The sequence below is a fragment of the Haemaphysalis longicornis genome, unplaced genomic scaffold (genome assembly GCF_048455015.1).
Source record: "Haemaphysalis longicornis isolate Haplotype H1 unplaced genomic scaffold, Haemaphysalis longicornis Haplotype H1 scaffold_6, whole genome shotgun sequence".
NCBI classification, from domain to species: Eukaryota; Metazoa; Arthropoda; class Arachnida; order Ixodida; family Ixodidae; genus Haemaphysalis; species Haemaphysalis longicornis.
This window is the reverse complement of record NW_027526407.1, coordinates 52,220,393-52,236,302: the sequence shown is the minus strand read 5'-3', so window position 1 is coordinate 52,236,302 and position 15,910 is coordinate 52,220,393. Positions and strand designations below refer to the sequence as shown.

Here is a 15,910-nt window from a genome sequence, read left to right as displayed (position 1 = left end):
AAAATAGTTTAAAACTGAAATTCGCGTTAGAGATTGAAATGAATCGTATTGTAGGCCATTGGTACGTCACAGATCTAGTTCGTGGGGATGGCAACTAAGGATGTGCTTATGATGTTCTGTCTTCTGGGAATTGTGTTTATGAATTGTATACTGAACTGAAACGTTTAAGTGGTTTAGAGTGCACAGTGAGGCCGCATGTAAGAATCCGATTAATTCAAGTCAGTGACCCTTCAGTGGATCAATACAGACCACGTACTTGGGCATGGCTGACCAAGCTGAAAACAGGGTCGTTAACATGGTTAACAGGATCATTAACAGGGGCGTTCATGGATTGGCGTTCATTCTGGTGCTTCATGGAACCTTGGGGGGCGAGCAGTATCAGAAAAAAACACCCGTTCGCCTACACGCGCGGGTCGAGGATTCCTGCCCTAAGGTGCAAACTTCGTTGTTCAATTAGGTTTATTTAGGCCAGTTCAAGTGGTGCGCTGTTCGTTCGGGGTCATAGTGTGCTGCGCCTCTCGCGAAGCATTGTGCGTACCCGGAGCGCATGCGTGACTGCATCATGTGGTCGCTGAACTTCCACAGGCAGTAAATACCAAGCAAGCACCCCTGTCATTATGCACGTCATCCACTGCACATCTGGTAGTCAGCAATCCGGAATATATGTGGTGACAACATTACGGTAAAGTTTGTAATGCAGCAGTTTATAATAGCAGTCTTGCTGGTGTACCAGGAGTTAATAATATCAGACAAAGACCGTTACTTGTCGATATGCACATGATTAAAGCCCCAAACTACTTCAAATATTCGCGGTTTGCCGTTTTCCGAATATTCAGTTTCGTATCATTGCTGAAGTCTAATATTAGCAATTTCAACATTGAATGAGTTTATGCGTGCATTCGCTGTTTGTTTATAGTTCGGAACTCTAATCCTCAGGAATCCCACCTTGATTCCTGCGTCCTTCTGCGCTGCCCAGTGTTTTTAACAATTCATTTGCACATATATACGTCGTCTCAGACTTGGACTTGGACCTGGACTTAAATGCAGTTGCAGACGAATAGATATACAGGTAGACGTACTGATAATATGCGCACGTCTCGCCCCCTATCCTACCACCCTTACATTCACACGCACTAGACTACGAGTGCTTCATGCATCACTACGCAACACAGTCATCATCATTATCACTATCCAGGGCCTGACCCACTCTTCTCGGGTTAGGGGTCGGAGATGGGTCACCTCTTGTCGCTCCTCATTACACTACAAATATAGTGGAGGGCGAGAGGACAGTGGGGTAGAATGACACACCTTCGTAACTCCTGAGGCGGTAGCACGGTCTTGATCTTTGCCCCTACACCAGGGGGACATTCACTCGTTTTGCTAAGCGGGGGGTGGATCGCTAACAAGTACTGCATGCCTTTGCGTGAATGAGTGCAATCTTTTTATATACGATAGTCTTTCTTGGGCTACTTTTTGTCTGTCTGTATGTCTGTCGTCCTCCCTGACCCTCTATTCAGCCTCCCGGCGAAAGTTAAACAGATGTTGAACAAGACATTTATATACACGCAACCATTCCCAAGCATCTCTGGTGGCAGTGTTCTTACTTGTCAACATTGTTGAACAAAAACAAAATATTAGAGAGATCTAAGGAACAAAATGAATGTATGAGTGGTATTTGCGGTGTTATTTTATTAAGAAATACATGGATGCTTGACTTCTGCGTTGACAAATGAATCGGTGTACTACATCCACTGTAGAAAACAAAATCACGCCGTCGACTGCTGTCGCCCGCGCCACTACAGCTTCTGAAGGCATTCCAAGTTGTTCAACAGTAACTAAAGATTCCAGTAGACAGCGCGTAGACCGCGCGTGGAGGAGGGCCTCATAGTGGAACAGTGGAACGCGGTAAACGTGAACTGATTCACGTGGCAGCGGCGCCAGACGACTATCGTCTTGAAACGACGTTTGCAACGAAATGAGCAGATGCGCGGCCAATTTTTTTTTCCGCTTTGTGCAGTGGGTCCCCCCAACCTGAGCCCGGAGCGCCTGCGCGCCAGCTGGCTGCGTAAAAGGCTGCACCTGCTGGTTTCGGTGGATGCCCTGTTCTGGCCCGTGGCCTGCCTGCCACTCTACCTGGCCATAGGTAACCATGCATTCACCTACCGTTCCTCCCTACCCCGCCTACCCTCTTAGCCCTAGGCAAGAATTCTGGTACCGAGTCTCTTGCGGGTCCAGTTGTAGGGGCTGCTAAGTTAGCAGCCAGTGGCTATTTGCAATACAGATCGGCGAGTTTGCATTCGCTATCTCCCAATCTATAACAGGAATCCCTGCCTTTGTTCACACACCGCACGGATATCTTACCATGCCTGTAATTCCAGTCACTCTTGTGAGAAACTTTTGGCGGAGACCAGCTCGGAACTTTTTAACACCAAAGTGTTTTGTTCCCGGTTACAAAGAGATTTCGCTGACGTGGACATCCGTCACGAAAGTGACGCCAGTGCAACGAAAAAAGCGGTCTGTAAAGGGTGCACCCCTGCACACAGGGTCTTCTTGCGGGGAAGCAACCTTTAGTACTAAAGAGTACGTTGTACTTAGGGTTGTTCGTTTTCGGGTTTTATATTTTAACCCGAAAGTGTTTTACGCAGCGATACCCCAAGATTTCACTGACGTCACATCCGTCACGGAAATGACGCCAGTACACCTTTGCCAAAGCAACCCGCCAGCAGGACGTCACTCGCCAAGCACACCCACAAGGCAGCCGCCGACCCGCAAATCGTGCACAACTGCAGATTTTGCTGCACATTTCAGTTTCTTGTTTTACTTATTCCTATGACAGAGAAATCTACCACACTTTTTTAAACAGTGAAGCTATTCTTGATCGAGAATTTCATGGGACGAGGCGTGGTAACGCGGGCGCAGCAAAGTGGAAGGGGCATAGCCAAGCAAGGGAGAGAGCAAGCGGAATACTTGCAGCGTAGTGAGGGCAGTGCAAGCGCCAAGCACAAGTGCAGCTTTATGGGGAGAGGGAAACGAGCGCCAAGCGCAGGCGGGCGGATCCAAGCTGCGTTGATCCAAGGCGCGGGTATGGTGCGGGTGAGAGCAGGAGACGAGCGCAGGAGGTCGGAGTCAAGGAGAGGAGTGGGCAAATTTGAGCAAAGATGGCAAAATTACTTCTAAAAAGTAATTAAATGACATTACTCATCACTTTCCTAGAATTTCCTAAAATGTAATTAAATTACATTAGAAATTACAGGTGGCCGAAAGTAATGACATTGCATTACTGTTACTTTTCAAAAGTAATGAAATTGCTCTGAAATTACTTTGAGAGCTCTCATTGAAGCGTTGTTTTCTTCGCGTTCAAGAGTTCCAATGCCCAGAGACACTCTGGGCATTGTAACTCTACTTGGTCAACTTTTCTTGGTCAACTTTTTATGACGTAAGAGAAGGGGACAGGCTATATCGTAGTCAAAAGTAATTGGGAAAGTAATGAGTAATTTTCATGAAATTACTGGCTCGAAGTGATTTATTACGCTAATAAATTACCAACACTCAAAAGTAATTCATTACATTACTCATTAAATCGAAAAAGTAATTTAATTAGTGTAATTTAATTACTGTAATTTCATTACTGCTAAGTCCGACGTTGAGAGCGCGCGTCCAACAGAGGGTACAGGGGAGCGCGCACATATAGGCGAGTGTGCTTGGCGGTCGTTTCTAGAATGTTCGGGAAATGAATAAAGTCGCGCGCTCTCCGGGAAAAGAAGCCGCCTGTCGGGAGCGCCAGCGAGCGATGGCGCGCGAACGGAAATCGATCTGCTGGCTTTGAGAAGTTCTACGAAGCTTAGCCTTACGGTTAGGGAATCCCAGGAAGCTTCGCTGTTGAAATCAGCGTTCGCGACGCTATGTGAGCGAAGCTGGGCTAATTTTTTTCGCTGTAAGGCCGCGTGCCACACGTACACGAAAAATGACATTAGGTGTTTAAGGCGTTAGGATACCGAATGACATTAATTGGACGGGCCTTGCTACACGCGAAAACACAAAGGCATTAAATGCGTTAGGCATGATGGCGATCATGACCAAAAAGAGAAATGCACTCATACTTTCGAAGTTTTTAACGTAGAAAAAACTTCTTACAAGGGTTAAAAATGTTTTTTTTTGTGTGTGAAAGAAAACCTTATGAGAAATAGTGATTTCTTAAAAATGGTGTCAGCAGTTTCTAAAAGTGGCTTCAGCAGCTGCCGTTGCCTGCCAGCGGTAGCCAAATCCGTAAAATTTAACACGAGTAACACGATGTTTTGCCTTTTGCCGCTATTTTAGTGAACTTCGTCATCTTCAAAACTCCACAACCAAGAGTACCCAAAAAATCGTCTTATTTCGATGTTCAGCTACGTTTCCGCTTCAACACTCTGGTGCTGAGAGTTTCGTTGGTTTCATTTAGTGCTCATTGCGTTCGAGAGTAGGTATATTTAAGGCGTTCGTGAAGGTGAATTAGTTGTCCGGAACTCCTTAAACCGAAATGACATTAAAGCGAATGGCATTACATTTTTTGCGTGTAGCAGCGAATTAATAGCATTAAAACTTAATGGATTAAGCACTTAATGTAATTTTTCGTGTACGTGTGGCACGACTATAATAAATCTGCTTGTAATTTCTTGCAGTACGCAACCCATACGCTGATAAGGAGTAGTATCATATACATCCTCGTTGTGTCAATAATTTTCGAGTGTGTTTTTTCAACGTATCTAACATTTTACTCTTCCTGTGTGCAAACACAATGTTGAAAAATATAACCTGGGGTCATGGCTCTGCTTAGAGCGCTCTTTAAAGACACATCGTCTATTTCTAGCTAACGTTGGTAATAAGATGCTTCCTTGCCTCCTCGTCTACATTCCTTTCCACAACACTTTGTGGGACAATCTGCTACACCCGCACGTGTAGCATAGTGAAGAGAATAAAGCTCTCACGCCCCGCGCCTCGCGCCATGACCTTGAAGTCATGCACGTGGTGCCAGGCAGGCATTCCTTCCAACATGGTGTCAGAAGTGGGATGTGCTGACCGCTGCTCTCCGCCTGAACGACACGTCAGCACACCCAACCAACCCTCGTTCTGAAGCCGCTTCTGCCTCGTCTACGGGCCTTCCCTCGACTACAGACCTGCGTGCGACCTTCGCGAGCGACTCACCCTCGATGGCCAACAAGAACGGCAGCGCGGCCTCGTTCCAGATCACGGCACCTGACCCGTTCACCTTCTCACCGTCAGACTGGCCCCAATGGAAGAGACGTTTCCTCCGCTACCGGGCTGCTTCAGGGCTCAGCGATCGACCCAAAGAATGCCAGGTGGATGCACTGGTCTACCTCATGGGACCCCAGGCAGAGGACATCTTCAATACCTTCAAGCTGACTACTGACGAACAGAAGAACTTCGACGCAGTGCTTAAGGGCTTCGAGGACTACTTCATACCTCGGCGAAACATCATCTACGAGCGGGCGAAATTCAACACCCGAGTCCAGCTGGATGGTGAGTCAGTCGAAGATTTCGCAACAGCCCTACACGCACTAGCAGATTCTTGTAACTACGGGGAGCTCCGCGAAGAGTTCATTCGAGACAGACTAGTCGTGGGCCTCAAGAACCATAAACTGTCGCAAACTCTGCAGCTTGACCCCAGCTTAGACCTAATGAAGGCGCTAACCATCGCTCGTCAGAATGAAGCAGTCCAACAGCAGCAGGCAGAACTCTTATCGGGCACGCCAAAGGAAGCTGTCAACCTCGACGCTCTGAAAGTACGGCGTAGTAGACCCGTTAAAGACCCAGTTGCAACGCCACCCCCAACCACACACCACCCGAGGCGTTTCAAGAAATCATGCGGCTGGTGTGGCAAAGAGCGTCATGTGAGGGCCATCTGTCCTGCCAAAGACTGCGTCTGCCAGAAGTGCGGGAAAAAGGGCCATTTCCAAACCGTCTGCCGCTCAACAAATGCTCTTCGGAACATCGAGCAGGAGCCAGGTTTCCTGGGCCTCATGGCGACGACGGCTTCATCCAGGTGGGAAGTCTCTCCCCTCGTCGAGTCCCAGACCCTGGTATTCAAAATCGACACGGGAGCGGATGAGACTGTTATCCCGGAGCGACAATTCCGACAGCTCTTCAAGCACGTCGTTCTGACTTCCCCCGACCGGAGGCTTCAGGGTCCAGATGGAAAGACTCTGCGCATCTCGGGACTGGCAAGGCTTCGTTTCAAGCTCAATGGCCGAGAAAGCGTAGAAAACGTCTACATCTTACCCGGTCTGCGCACAGCCCTACTTGGCAAACCAGCCATCACCAACCTTGGCTTGTTCCCGTCTGTGAACACTGTTTTGGATTTAAACATAGAAATAGATTTTCCCGACGTTTTCCAAGGGCTCGGAAAGCTGCAACAGGAGTATGACATCGTGCTCCAACCTGACGCAACTCCGTTTGCCCTGACGTCTCCACGACGGGTACCACTTCCCCTCTACGAAAAAACCAGGGCAGAGCTACAACGAATGAAGGAAGTTGGCGTAATTACTCCTGTCACGCAACCCACAGCATGGTGCGCGCCAATGGTCGTCGTACTCAAGCCTTCGGGGGCACTCCGAATTTGTGTAGACTACACGGAACTAAACAAGTCTGTACTCCGCGAGTGGCATCCCATCCCAGCTGTTGAACACACCCTTGGCATGCTTCGAGGAGCCGCATGGTTCTCGAAAATCGACGCAACCTCGGGTTTTTGGCAGATCCCGCTGACTGAGAGAAGCAAATTAATCACTACCTTTATAACGCCCTTTGGTCGTTTTTGCTTCAATCGTCTACCCTTCGGCATTTGCTCTGCTCCTGAACACTTCCAACGACGCATGAGTGACATTCTGCAAGGCCTCGATGGGGTCGCCTGTCACATGGACGACATTCTCATCTGGGGTTCGACCAAGCAGGAACACGATGAGCGACTCCGAAGTACTCTCGAGCGGATTCGACGCGCTGGTGTCACCCTAAACAAGGAAAAATGTCAGTTTGGCGTCACGAAAATCTCGTACTTAGGGCACGTCATCGAGAACAACCATGTTCGACCTGATGAGAGAAAACTCAAAGCCATCACAGAAATGCCTAGGCCAACTTCCAAGACTGAACTTCGACGGCTACTGGGCATGGCGACTTACCTCGGTCGTTTCGTACCGAACATGGCCGAACTTCTCCAGCCCTTGTCCAGCATGCTGTCTTCAAAGCAGGAGTTCGTCTGGGAGGCCGCACAAGAGGATGCATTCGGCAAATGGAAGAAACTGCTCTCATCCAGCCCAGTTCTAGCCGTGTACAGCAACGACAGGCCGACGAAGATCACAGCGGATGCGTCGTCCTACGGTCTCGGCACCGTATTGCGCCAAAAGCAAGAGAACGGCCACTTCGCTGTTATCGCCTATGCCTCTCGTGTACTTACGGAAACAGAACGTCGATACCCTCAGATTGAAAAGGAAGGTCTCTCTCTCGTCTGGGCATGCGAGAAGTTCCATGACTACGTTTTTGGGATGAAGTTTTGCCTTGAGACCGACCACAAGCCCCTAGTTGCGCTTTTTGGCTCAAAACCCATCGACGACTTAACGCCTCGTCTACAGAGGATGCGGATGCGCTTAATGCGTTACGCCTACGAGGTCGTTTACGTCCCCGGCAAAGAACTGACCGCAGCTGATGCCCTATCGAGGTCTCCCGTAAGCCACGGCGAGACGAATGAGCTCGAGAGAGAGATTGAAGGACACGTGGGTCAGCTGTTATCTACGCTCCCAGTTTCACCACCTTCCTTGGACGAATTGAAACAGGAACAACAACACGACGAACTTTGCCGCCAGCTCCGTGCATTCACGCAGAAGGGTTGGCCGAGCCGTCGCGACCTAAAACAAAACCTTAAGGAATTCTGGCCACATAAGGACAGCATCACCGAAGTCAACGACATCCTGATGCATGGCTTTCGGATAGTCGTGCCCAAAAAGCTACAGGAGTCAGCTCTCCGCGTACTGCACGAAGGCCATTTCGGCATCGACAAGTGCCGTGCGAGAGCAAGAAATGCTGTCTGGTGGCCTACGATTGACACCGACATCGAGAATCTTGTCAAGTCTTGCCGGACCTGCCTCCAGCACAGGACTAACCGGAAGATGCCGCTGCAGCCGACAGAATTTCCTGACAGGCCTTGGCAGCGAGTCGGCGTCGACCTGTTCTTCATTGGAGGAGTATGGTGGCTAATCGTCACCGACTACTACTCAAGGTATCCCGAGTTGGCCAAACTCACGAGCCTGAATGCGAGGGCAGTGGTAACTCACTGCAAGTCAATTTTCGCAAGGCATGGAATTCCCGAAGTGGTCATCAGTGACAACGGTCCACAATTTTCAAGGGGACCTGACTCACCATTTGCAGCCTTCGCCAAAGAATACGGTTTTAAACACGTGACATCGAGTCCCCGGTACCCTCAAAGCAACGGGCTCGCGGAAGCTGCCGTAAAAGTGATCAAGAGCTCCCTCGAGAAGACGGGCGATCCCTACAAAACGCTTTTGGCGTACCGGACGAGCCCACTCAAGAATGGTTACTCTCCCGCTGAGCTCCTAATGGGTAGGAGACTCCGCACTACTTTGCCGGCTTCTGCGGACAGCCTAGTCCCCTGCCTCCCGGACAGAGACAGGCTGAGGGCATACGAGGCTGAAAGCAGGAAAAAGCAACAGCACCACTTCAACATCCGGCATGGGGCACGAGACCTTCCGGACTTGGACCCCGACACTGACGTATGGATCGTGGACCTTAAAAAATTTGGCACGGTCAAAGAGCAAGCGGAGGAGCCGAGGTCCTACTGGGTCGACACGGAGTATGGATCTGTTCGCCGCAACAGAACTCACCTGGTCGCAATGCCTCAACATTCCAACGAGTTGCAGCAACAAGAGACAGTCCCGCGGAACCCATTATGCACAAGCAGTGACCATACTCACAGCAAGAGTGGCCGGTGCATAATTCCGCCATCGCGGTTGGAACCGTGACCTTTTTAGAGAGGGGAGGATGTGGGACAATCTGCTACACCCGCACGTGTAGCATAGTGAAGAGAATAAAGCTCTCACGCCCCGCGCCTCGCGCCATGACCTTGACGTCATGCGCGTGGTGCCAGGCAGGCATTCCTTCCAACACACTTACGCACACGCATTTTATTTCCGCTCGCAAAATTATGTAGCCATACTGCTCACAAAACCGAACCCTTACCAACGTTGTATTTTTTATTTTCAGAAGGTTTATGATTGTTGATTTATTGTGAACAATAGTGCGCTCTTAGCGCGTTTTCTTCACTACATGCTTTGAGCTTTTTTTTTCTTTTTTTGCCACAGGGCCCTGGTTTGTGGCTGAGATGTTGGAAGGCCACATTGGCGTCTGCTTCGTCTGGGGTGTCTATATCTATGGCACATATCTGCCCGCCGAGATTACCTACGCCTATGGCATCATCTATGTGAGTGTGCACATCATGTTCTGTTCCCTTCTCTTGACTTGCACTATCCGTCAGCTTGCATACGTCCGTACTCGTGGTTCCAGGTTTGCATGCTCCCAGGTAAGAAGTTTAGCGTGACAAAAATAAGGAAGGCTTTCGAAAGCCATTGTTCTTGTAAACGCAAGCGCATTTTTTATTGTTCGTAAACTCGTAACCTGATATCGGTTGAGAAAGCTTTAATGAAGTACTCCTTCCTCAAGCCCGTTTTCAATGAAAATTGAAAACTATGCATACACTCAGAGCACACTGAGGTTGCTAAAAGAAGAAACCTTCATTTATTTTCTTCCGTCCGCATTTATATGGCTGCACAGAATTTTATCCTCTATGCCAGCTCTTCAACGGTGTGGGCACTCCGCAGTGCCCTACGAAATTATTTTAAAACGAAAGTGTTTTCTTCCTGGATACACCAAGATTTGGCTGACGTCATATCCGTCACGGAAATGACGCCAGTACACCGAAGCAAGCGGCCTGTAAAGGGTGCACTCCTGCACACAGGGTCTTCTTGCGGGGAAGCAACCTTTAGTTCCAAAGAGTACGTTAGACTTAGGGGTGTTTGTTTTCGGATTTTATATTTTAACCCGAAAGTGTTTTATGCGGCGATACCCCAAGATTTCGCTGACGTCATATCCGCGTCACGGAAATGACGTCAGTACGCCTTTTCCGAAGCGACTCGCCAGCAGGACGTCGCTCGCCAAGCACACCCACAAGACAGCCGCCGACCCGAAAATCATGCTCAGCTGCAGATTTCGCTGCACATTTCTATTTCGTGTTTTACTGCTGCCTATGACAGAGGAATCAACCACGGTTGTTTACCAAACGCGACTAGCTTCAATCTAAGTAATTGTGTAGGCTTAGAAAAGGTGTAAAAATGTAAACGCAAGGTTGCCTGTATCGGATGGTGAGTGCCGCCAATACTAATGTAGCACTCGCTGTGGCAGCAGTTTCTTAGTAAAGCAGAATATGCAAAAAAACTTGAAAACGGGTATGGCCCTAATTACTTTCCGCGCACCACAATCGTGGCATCATGAATCTTCAATGGTGAGGAGCAAATTTGGAGAAGCTTGCCTAGGCGTTTTTCTGATGCAAATACTGATAAGGTCGGACAAGTAAATGCAAAATATATTTAGTCTTTGTCAAAATTTTCTAGGTCAAGCCGGAAACGCGCACGCCGCAAAAAATTCAATGTTACAACCTTACGTCCCGAGCGAGGTTGAAACTTTTTATGCCGGAAATATAGTGAAAACACTTGTCTTACTGTCATAAAATATATTTGTCACATACAAAGGCAAAGCTTATTCTTTGAATTCTTTGTGGTTCAGAATGCTTAGGATCGGCCTAGAAAATTTTGACAAAGGGTTGTACGTGGGAACTTTCTGCTTTGAAAAGACACAACCATCGGCTAGGACACATAAAACAGGAATGCCTCCGCGCAGACGGTAGACGCTGTTTCAGTCTGATATATTGGCCGCGAGGCCCACCACTGGAGAGGCCGGCGCTGCGATCGTTTAGACGTCACTTCTAGGATCATCGTTCCTATCTTGCTGCGTAGTTGGCTTGCAGCGCGTGACGCTTCGCTTAGGAAGCGCGTTCTAAAAGTATTTTCGTGTTAATTTGCTTCGTTGGAAGTTATTGCTCACTGCCTCAAGCGCAGTTCGACCTAATGGTGACTGTATAACCGTATCAACTGTGGATAGATTATCCGCAAACACCATGAGCGGGGTGGTGTATTACGCATGCGACCGAAGCGTAAGCAGCGGCTTTTTTCCCCGATCAACAATGTGGACTACGACGATCGCCGAGTGAAGTTTCTAGATTTCTCTTGTTTGCAAGAAATGTATCAAGCAGGAAATCGTGAAGCGTTGACTGCTCGCAGAAGCACACGCACCCGCCGTGCCTGCCCGCACAGCCGACGGTGCGGCTCGAACTGACGCAGGTCGCGGCAGCAACAACTTGTTGCCGCTTTTTAAAATCACACAAGTCGTGGAAAAGAAGTTCCAGATTGGTGAAAGTGGATGTTAGTGTAATGAAAAATTCTGATAGGTAGTGTCATCAGCTGTGGTTTTCAAAGCGATGCTCAAACATCTGCCGCGATTTACGCCGACCGGCCGCGGAGGTCGGTCCCGGATGCGCCGGCCCGTTCACGCACGGTGCGGCGAGCGGCCGAAGGATGGCTATGCTTGCGCGCAAGAATCGACCGAGGCCGTGCGTGATCTTGATCGTCGATCGCTTCAACGGAAATCACCGCGCTTACAGAGTTCCCAGCGCGGTGAAACGTTCTGTTACGGACTGTCACTCGCAACTTTAACGGCGATGAAATATCTGCTGCGACGCCAAGCCTAAAGTTCCCAACATCCGATTACGTGCATCCGAAGCCGGCTGCGAGCTGTTGGCGAAGGCCCTCCCGTCGCGCACGCGCGTGCTGCGTTTGGGTTCCTCTAACTTCTTGGGGGCCCCCAACGCTCGGTTCTCCTATTCTAAATATCCCCATTACCCGAAATCATTAACGACGTGTTTCGCCTCGTACAAAGCCTCGCCTTCTGAGAGAAGTCGTGAGTTTCGAAATTGATGCTTGAGAAATGCCGGCTTACTGTAAACATACAAAACACGCTGCAATTATAAATTACCACGCCGAGCACCTAATGAAAACTAAATATAGCCTTGTCCGAACCCGCTCGAAGGCGTTAAAAACTCGCGTTCATACCGTTCATACATTGCGTACAAGTCGCGAAAAGTAAACATCAGCCGTGCAGAGTACAGGCTACGGCAGTGATCGTTAATCAAATCCGGGCATGACTATAAAAACAATGTAGGGGAAATAGGCACTGATCAAGCCAAACTGCAGACCATAAAAATACTTTTAAGCATGTGCGGCGAAGCAATCTGATCACCGTTCTCGCGTCATTCATTTACCAGGCAATACGAGCAGTTTGCTTGGTGAGATCATAAGTGAGCGACGCGTTTCCGTCGCTGTTACAAGGTGTTTGCTTGCACACACATGGCCCGTCACAAGTATTTCATAATGAATTTACAGTGTACTTTTCTCGGCATCAGTTGCATCGTCCTTGGCGTTAGCTGGCTGCGTATGTAAGAGCTGTGGGTCGCGATGGTAGCAACTACCTAAACGCGGCGGTGTCGCCGGGAACAAGCGAGTCGTTGATTGCTTGCCCGAATTATTTGGTTTACAGACAACTTTTTTGGTAATTTGCATCAAATCCACAAGAAGTGGGCGAGACGGTGGCCACAACAAAAAAACACGCTTCCGCATACGCACGGGAAATGTGTTGTAGCAGACGACAACACGATTCGGCGTCCTACAAGTGACGTCACTCGTAGGTGGCGCCACGGTATGTCCTCGAGGCCAATATATGGTTGAAATGTTTCACCTTGCTTACAAGCGCGATCGAAAGGTTTTATTTGTTTGTTTGTTTGTTTATCTATTTATTTATTTTTTATTTATTTATTTATTTTATTTATTTATTTATTTATTTATTTATTTATTTATTTATTTATTTATTTATTTATTTATTTATTTATTTATTTATTTATTTATTTATTTATTTATTTATTTATTTATTTATTTATTTATTTATTTATTTATTTATTTGAGTACCCTAAAGGCCCCGAGAGGCATTACATAGGGGGGGGGGGTATACTGTTTATACAAGGTATACGTCAATACGTGTAAAAAAGACCGCACACAGCGATCAGACACAACTCGGCAAAAGATACATTTTGGAAAAGAAAAGAAGAAACGACAGGGGGATAATACACAGCACATGTCACATTTGCAGTACATTTCAATTTCAAGAAGCACACATGGCAGTTGATCTTGAACGTTGCACTAGTAAACAAGATATAACAACAGGGCTCACAACAAGTATCAGTTGAAATTTTACACATCAAGAAATGTGCGCAGGGCAGATTAGAATGCAGACGGGTCATCTATCGTTACCATCTCGCGGGGTAGCTAGTTCCACTCGCTTAGCGATAACACAAAAGGGGAATTTTGATACGTTTTGGTCCTTGCGAACATGGGCGACACTTTACGATCGTGGTCAGTGCGATTTGACACATAATGGACTGGAAAAATATGAGCACACGAAAAAGATGTAACACCATGATAAAGAGAGTGTAAAAAGGTCAAACACAAGAATTTACGATGAGTGCTAAGGTCCGGAAGAATGGGGAAGATTAAGAATCTATTTTAATGCCGATACACTTTGGTATGGCGAATACTAGCCCAGAATGAAGCTTGCATGCACTTGCATGCAAGCGAAAATAAAAGCGTACCGTACCTCCACGCCATCATGCATACATCAGGGTGGAAGAATATTGCTTCCACCGTGATGTATACATATATATTATTAACGCAGTAGGCTTGAAAGAGACGGCCGAATGCTGCATTCGGCAAGGACACATGTATATTCTGCTCTGGGTCCCAGAAGCTCGAAAAATTTGCCTGGGGAGGCAAATATAGCGTGGTGGGGCGGGATGGTTAATTTCACTTGGGCGACGCCATACCAAGATGGCGTTAAAAAAAAAAAAACAAGTTTTCAAGCAAAGCTTTACAACTTTCGTCCAGCGGTTTCGCGGAGGGTGTGCAAGTTAACCTTTTGACCATGGACACACCCCCGACGACGCACACATCACAGAGCATCACGTGATTCGCCGGGCCTGCTGTCAGCGCGGCGCACGAGACCCCGTTTTAAGTCGTTCTACTCACGTAGCGGCGGCGGCCGCGACGGCAGCGGACGCTTTGCTTTTGTGGCTTTCTTTTAAGTGGCTATCGAATGCGTTCATTGCTAAAACTGAAAGAAAGCCTACTAATCGTTGCTAAACCACTGTAATGACGTCATTCGAGCGCTCGAAGAACGCCAAGACCGGATAAGGGAGAAAAATTTCTTGAGCAAGTTTCTAAATTATCTGATGGGCACAGACCAGCAATTTTGACAGAGGTACTTCGTTCCCCCTATTCTAAGTATACTGGATGTGTTTGTTGACTACGTTCTGCAACATTTAATATTTTGAAAAAGGTATAGGAATGTTACAGGGTCCCTTTAAAGCTGCTCCGCTTCAGAAGGCCAAAGCATGCCCACCTGGTTTTGACGACCTATAGCAGAACTGGACTTGAAGCGCTGTCCGTTTTGTGGGCAGTACTAATATACAACCGTGTGGCCAGGAAAAAATTGGGCCCATCTCCCCGCGAGGGGGACTCGAGTAATGCGTCGCATAGGGGGTGGGTGTATTGCGTTAACGTTTAGTGTTTGGGGAGTTGGTGGTAGTGAATGCGTTGTATCAGCAGCTTCTTGACGTAGTTTGAATGAGTCAAGGATATAAGGCGCGTTCGTAGCCTCCCAATCTGTGTCGGCTTTGTGGCGCAGTGGGTAGAGCACCATGTACATTGCGTTCCGCCCGCAGGGTCGAGGGATCGAAACCAGGCGCCGGATAGTATTTTTTTTATATAGTGTAGGGGGAGGAGTGCAGACTACGACTACGGACATCAACGCGGGTGACATCGTGAGTTACTGAAATGCTCTGCATTTAAAAAATAGCAGACTAGACTTTTGACCTGTATCTTACTTTATATTGTCATTCATTATCCTTTGAAACAGGGTCTGAAAGAAAAAAAAAATTCTGCAATATATATATATATATATATATTTTTTGCAGATATTGTTGTGTTACCTGCCGCTGGTGTGCTGCCTGAGCTGCACATTGTGGCGGCGGCGTGAGGCGCTGCTTCTTGGAACTGTCAAGCCACCGCCGAGCGCACTACCCCTGGCGGTCATCCTAGCCCTTCAGGGCCTTTGGGCCGCCAGCTTCGTCATCGCCTATGGTTACGTCACCCTCCTGCTCGGTTTCCTGCTCGTCGGCACTCCGGTCGTCTCTATCGTCAGCTGGCAGCGAGCGCGGACGCTGCCCTATCACCGCCTGGAGAAGTACGAGCGATTCGCCAGCGGCACCGCCGCTAGTGGCGCCGCCAGCGACAGCACGCGTCAAGGCATTGGAAAAGCCTCTTCCAGCTGACCATACGTCTCTTTTCAATCTCTTCCCTAGTCGTGACAAATCCTCCTTGTGAATTTGCGATTTAAAAATAAAATCTGAACTATAGCTACAACGAAAAGTGGTGTTTTTACTTTTATAGCGGCGTTGTCTATGCCTCGACTTCCACAATACTGTGTGTGGGCAAAAAGGCGTATAACAAGTTTTGCGCACCAAAAGGCAAGTGTTTTGTGTTTTTCTTCTTGCAGAGCTCCAGGAGGGAGGTCTGGGCCAGTTCCCCGTCCAGCTTGAAGGGCTTCCGGAGCCGGGTGTCTTCCACGTCTACCCATGAAACGCAGAAAAAGCTATTTGAAATCCAAAATTAGTCTACACAAGACGATTCGAATT

The 15,910-nt window shown here is 48.1% G+C and overlaps 1 protein-coding gene across 1 annotated transcript in view; it reads left to right on the top strand.

Moving 5' to 3' along the window:
- The window catches only part of LOC144142666 (transmembrane protein 62-like), a 37,672-nt gene extending 22,036 nt beyond the window's left edge, over window positions 1-15,636 (top strand). Inside the window, exons 12-14 of the mRNA XM_077674326.1 lie at window positions 2,018-2,143; window positions 9,363-9,481; window positions 15,191-15,636. Of these exons, the coding sequence (XP_077530452.1) occupies window positions 2,018-2,143; window positions 9,363-9,481; window positions 15,191-15,547 (602 nt within the window). The 3' untranslated portion in view covers window positions 15,548-15,636. The remainder of the gene's footprint in view (window positions 1-2,017; window positions 2,144-9,362; window positions 9,482-15,190) is intronic.
- The last annotated feature ends 274 nt before the right edge of the window (window positions 15,637-15,910 follow it).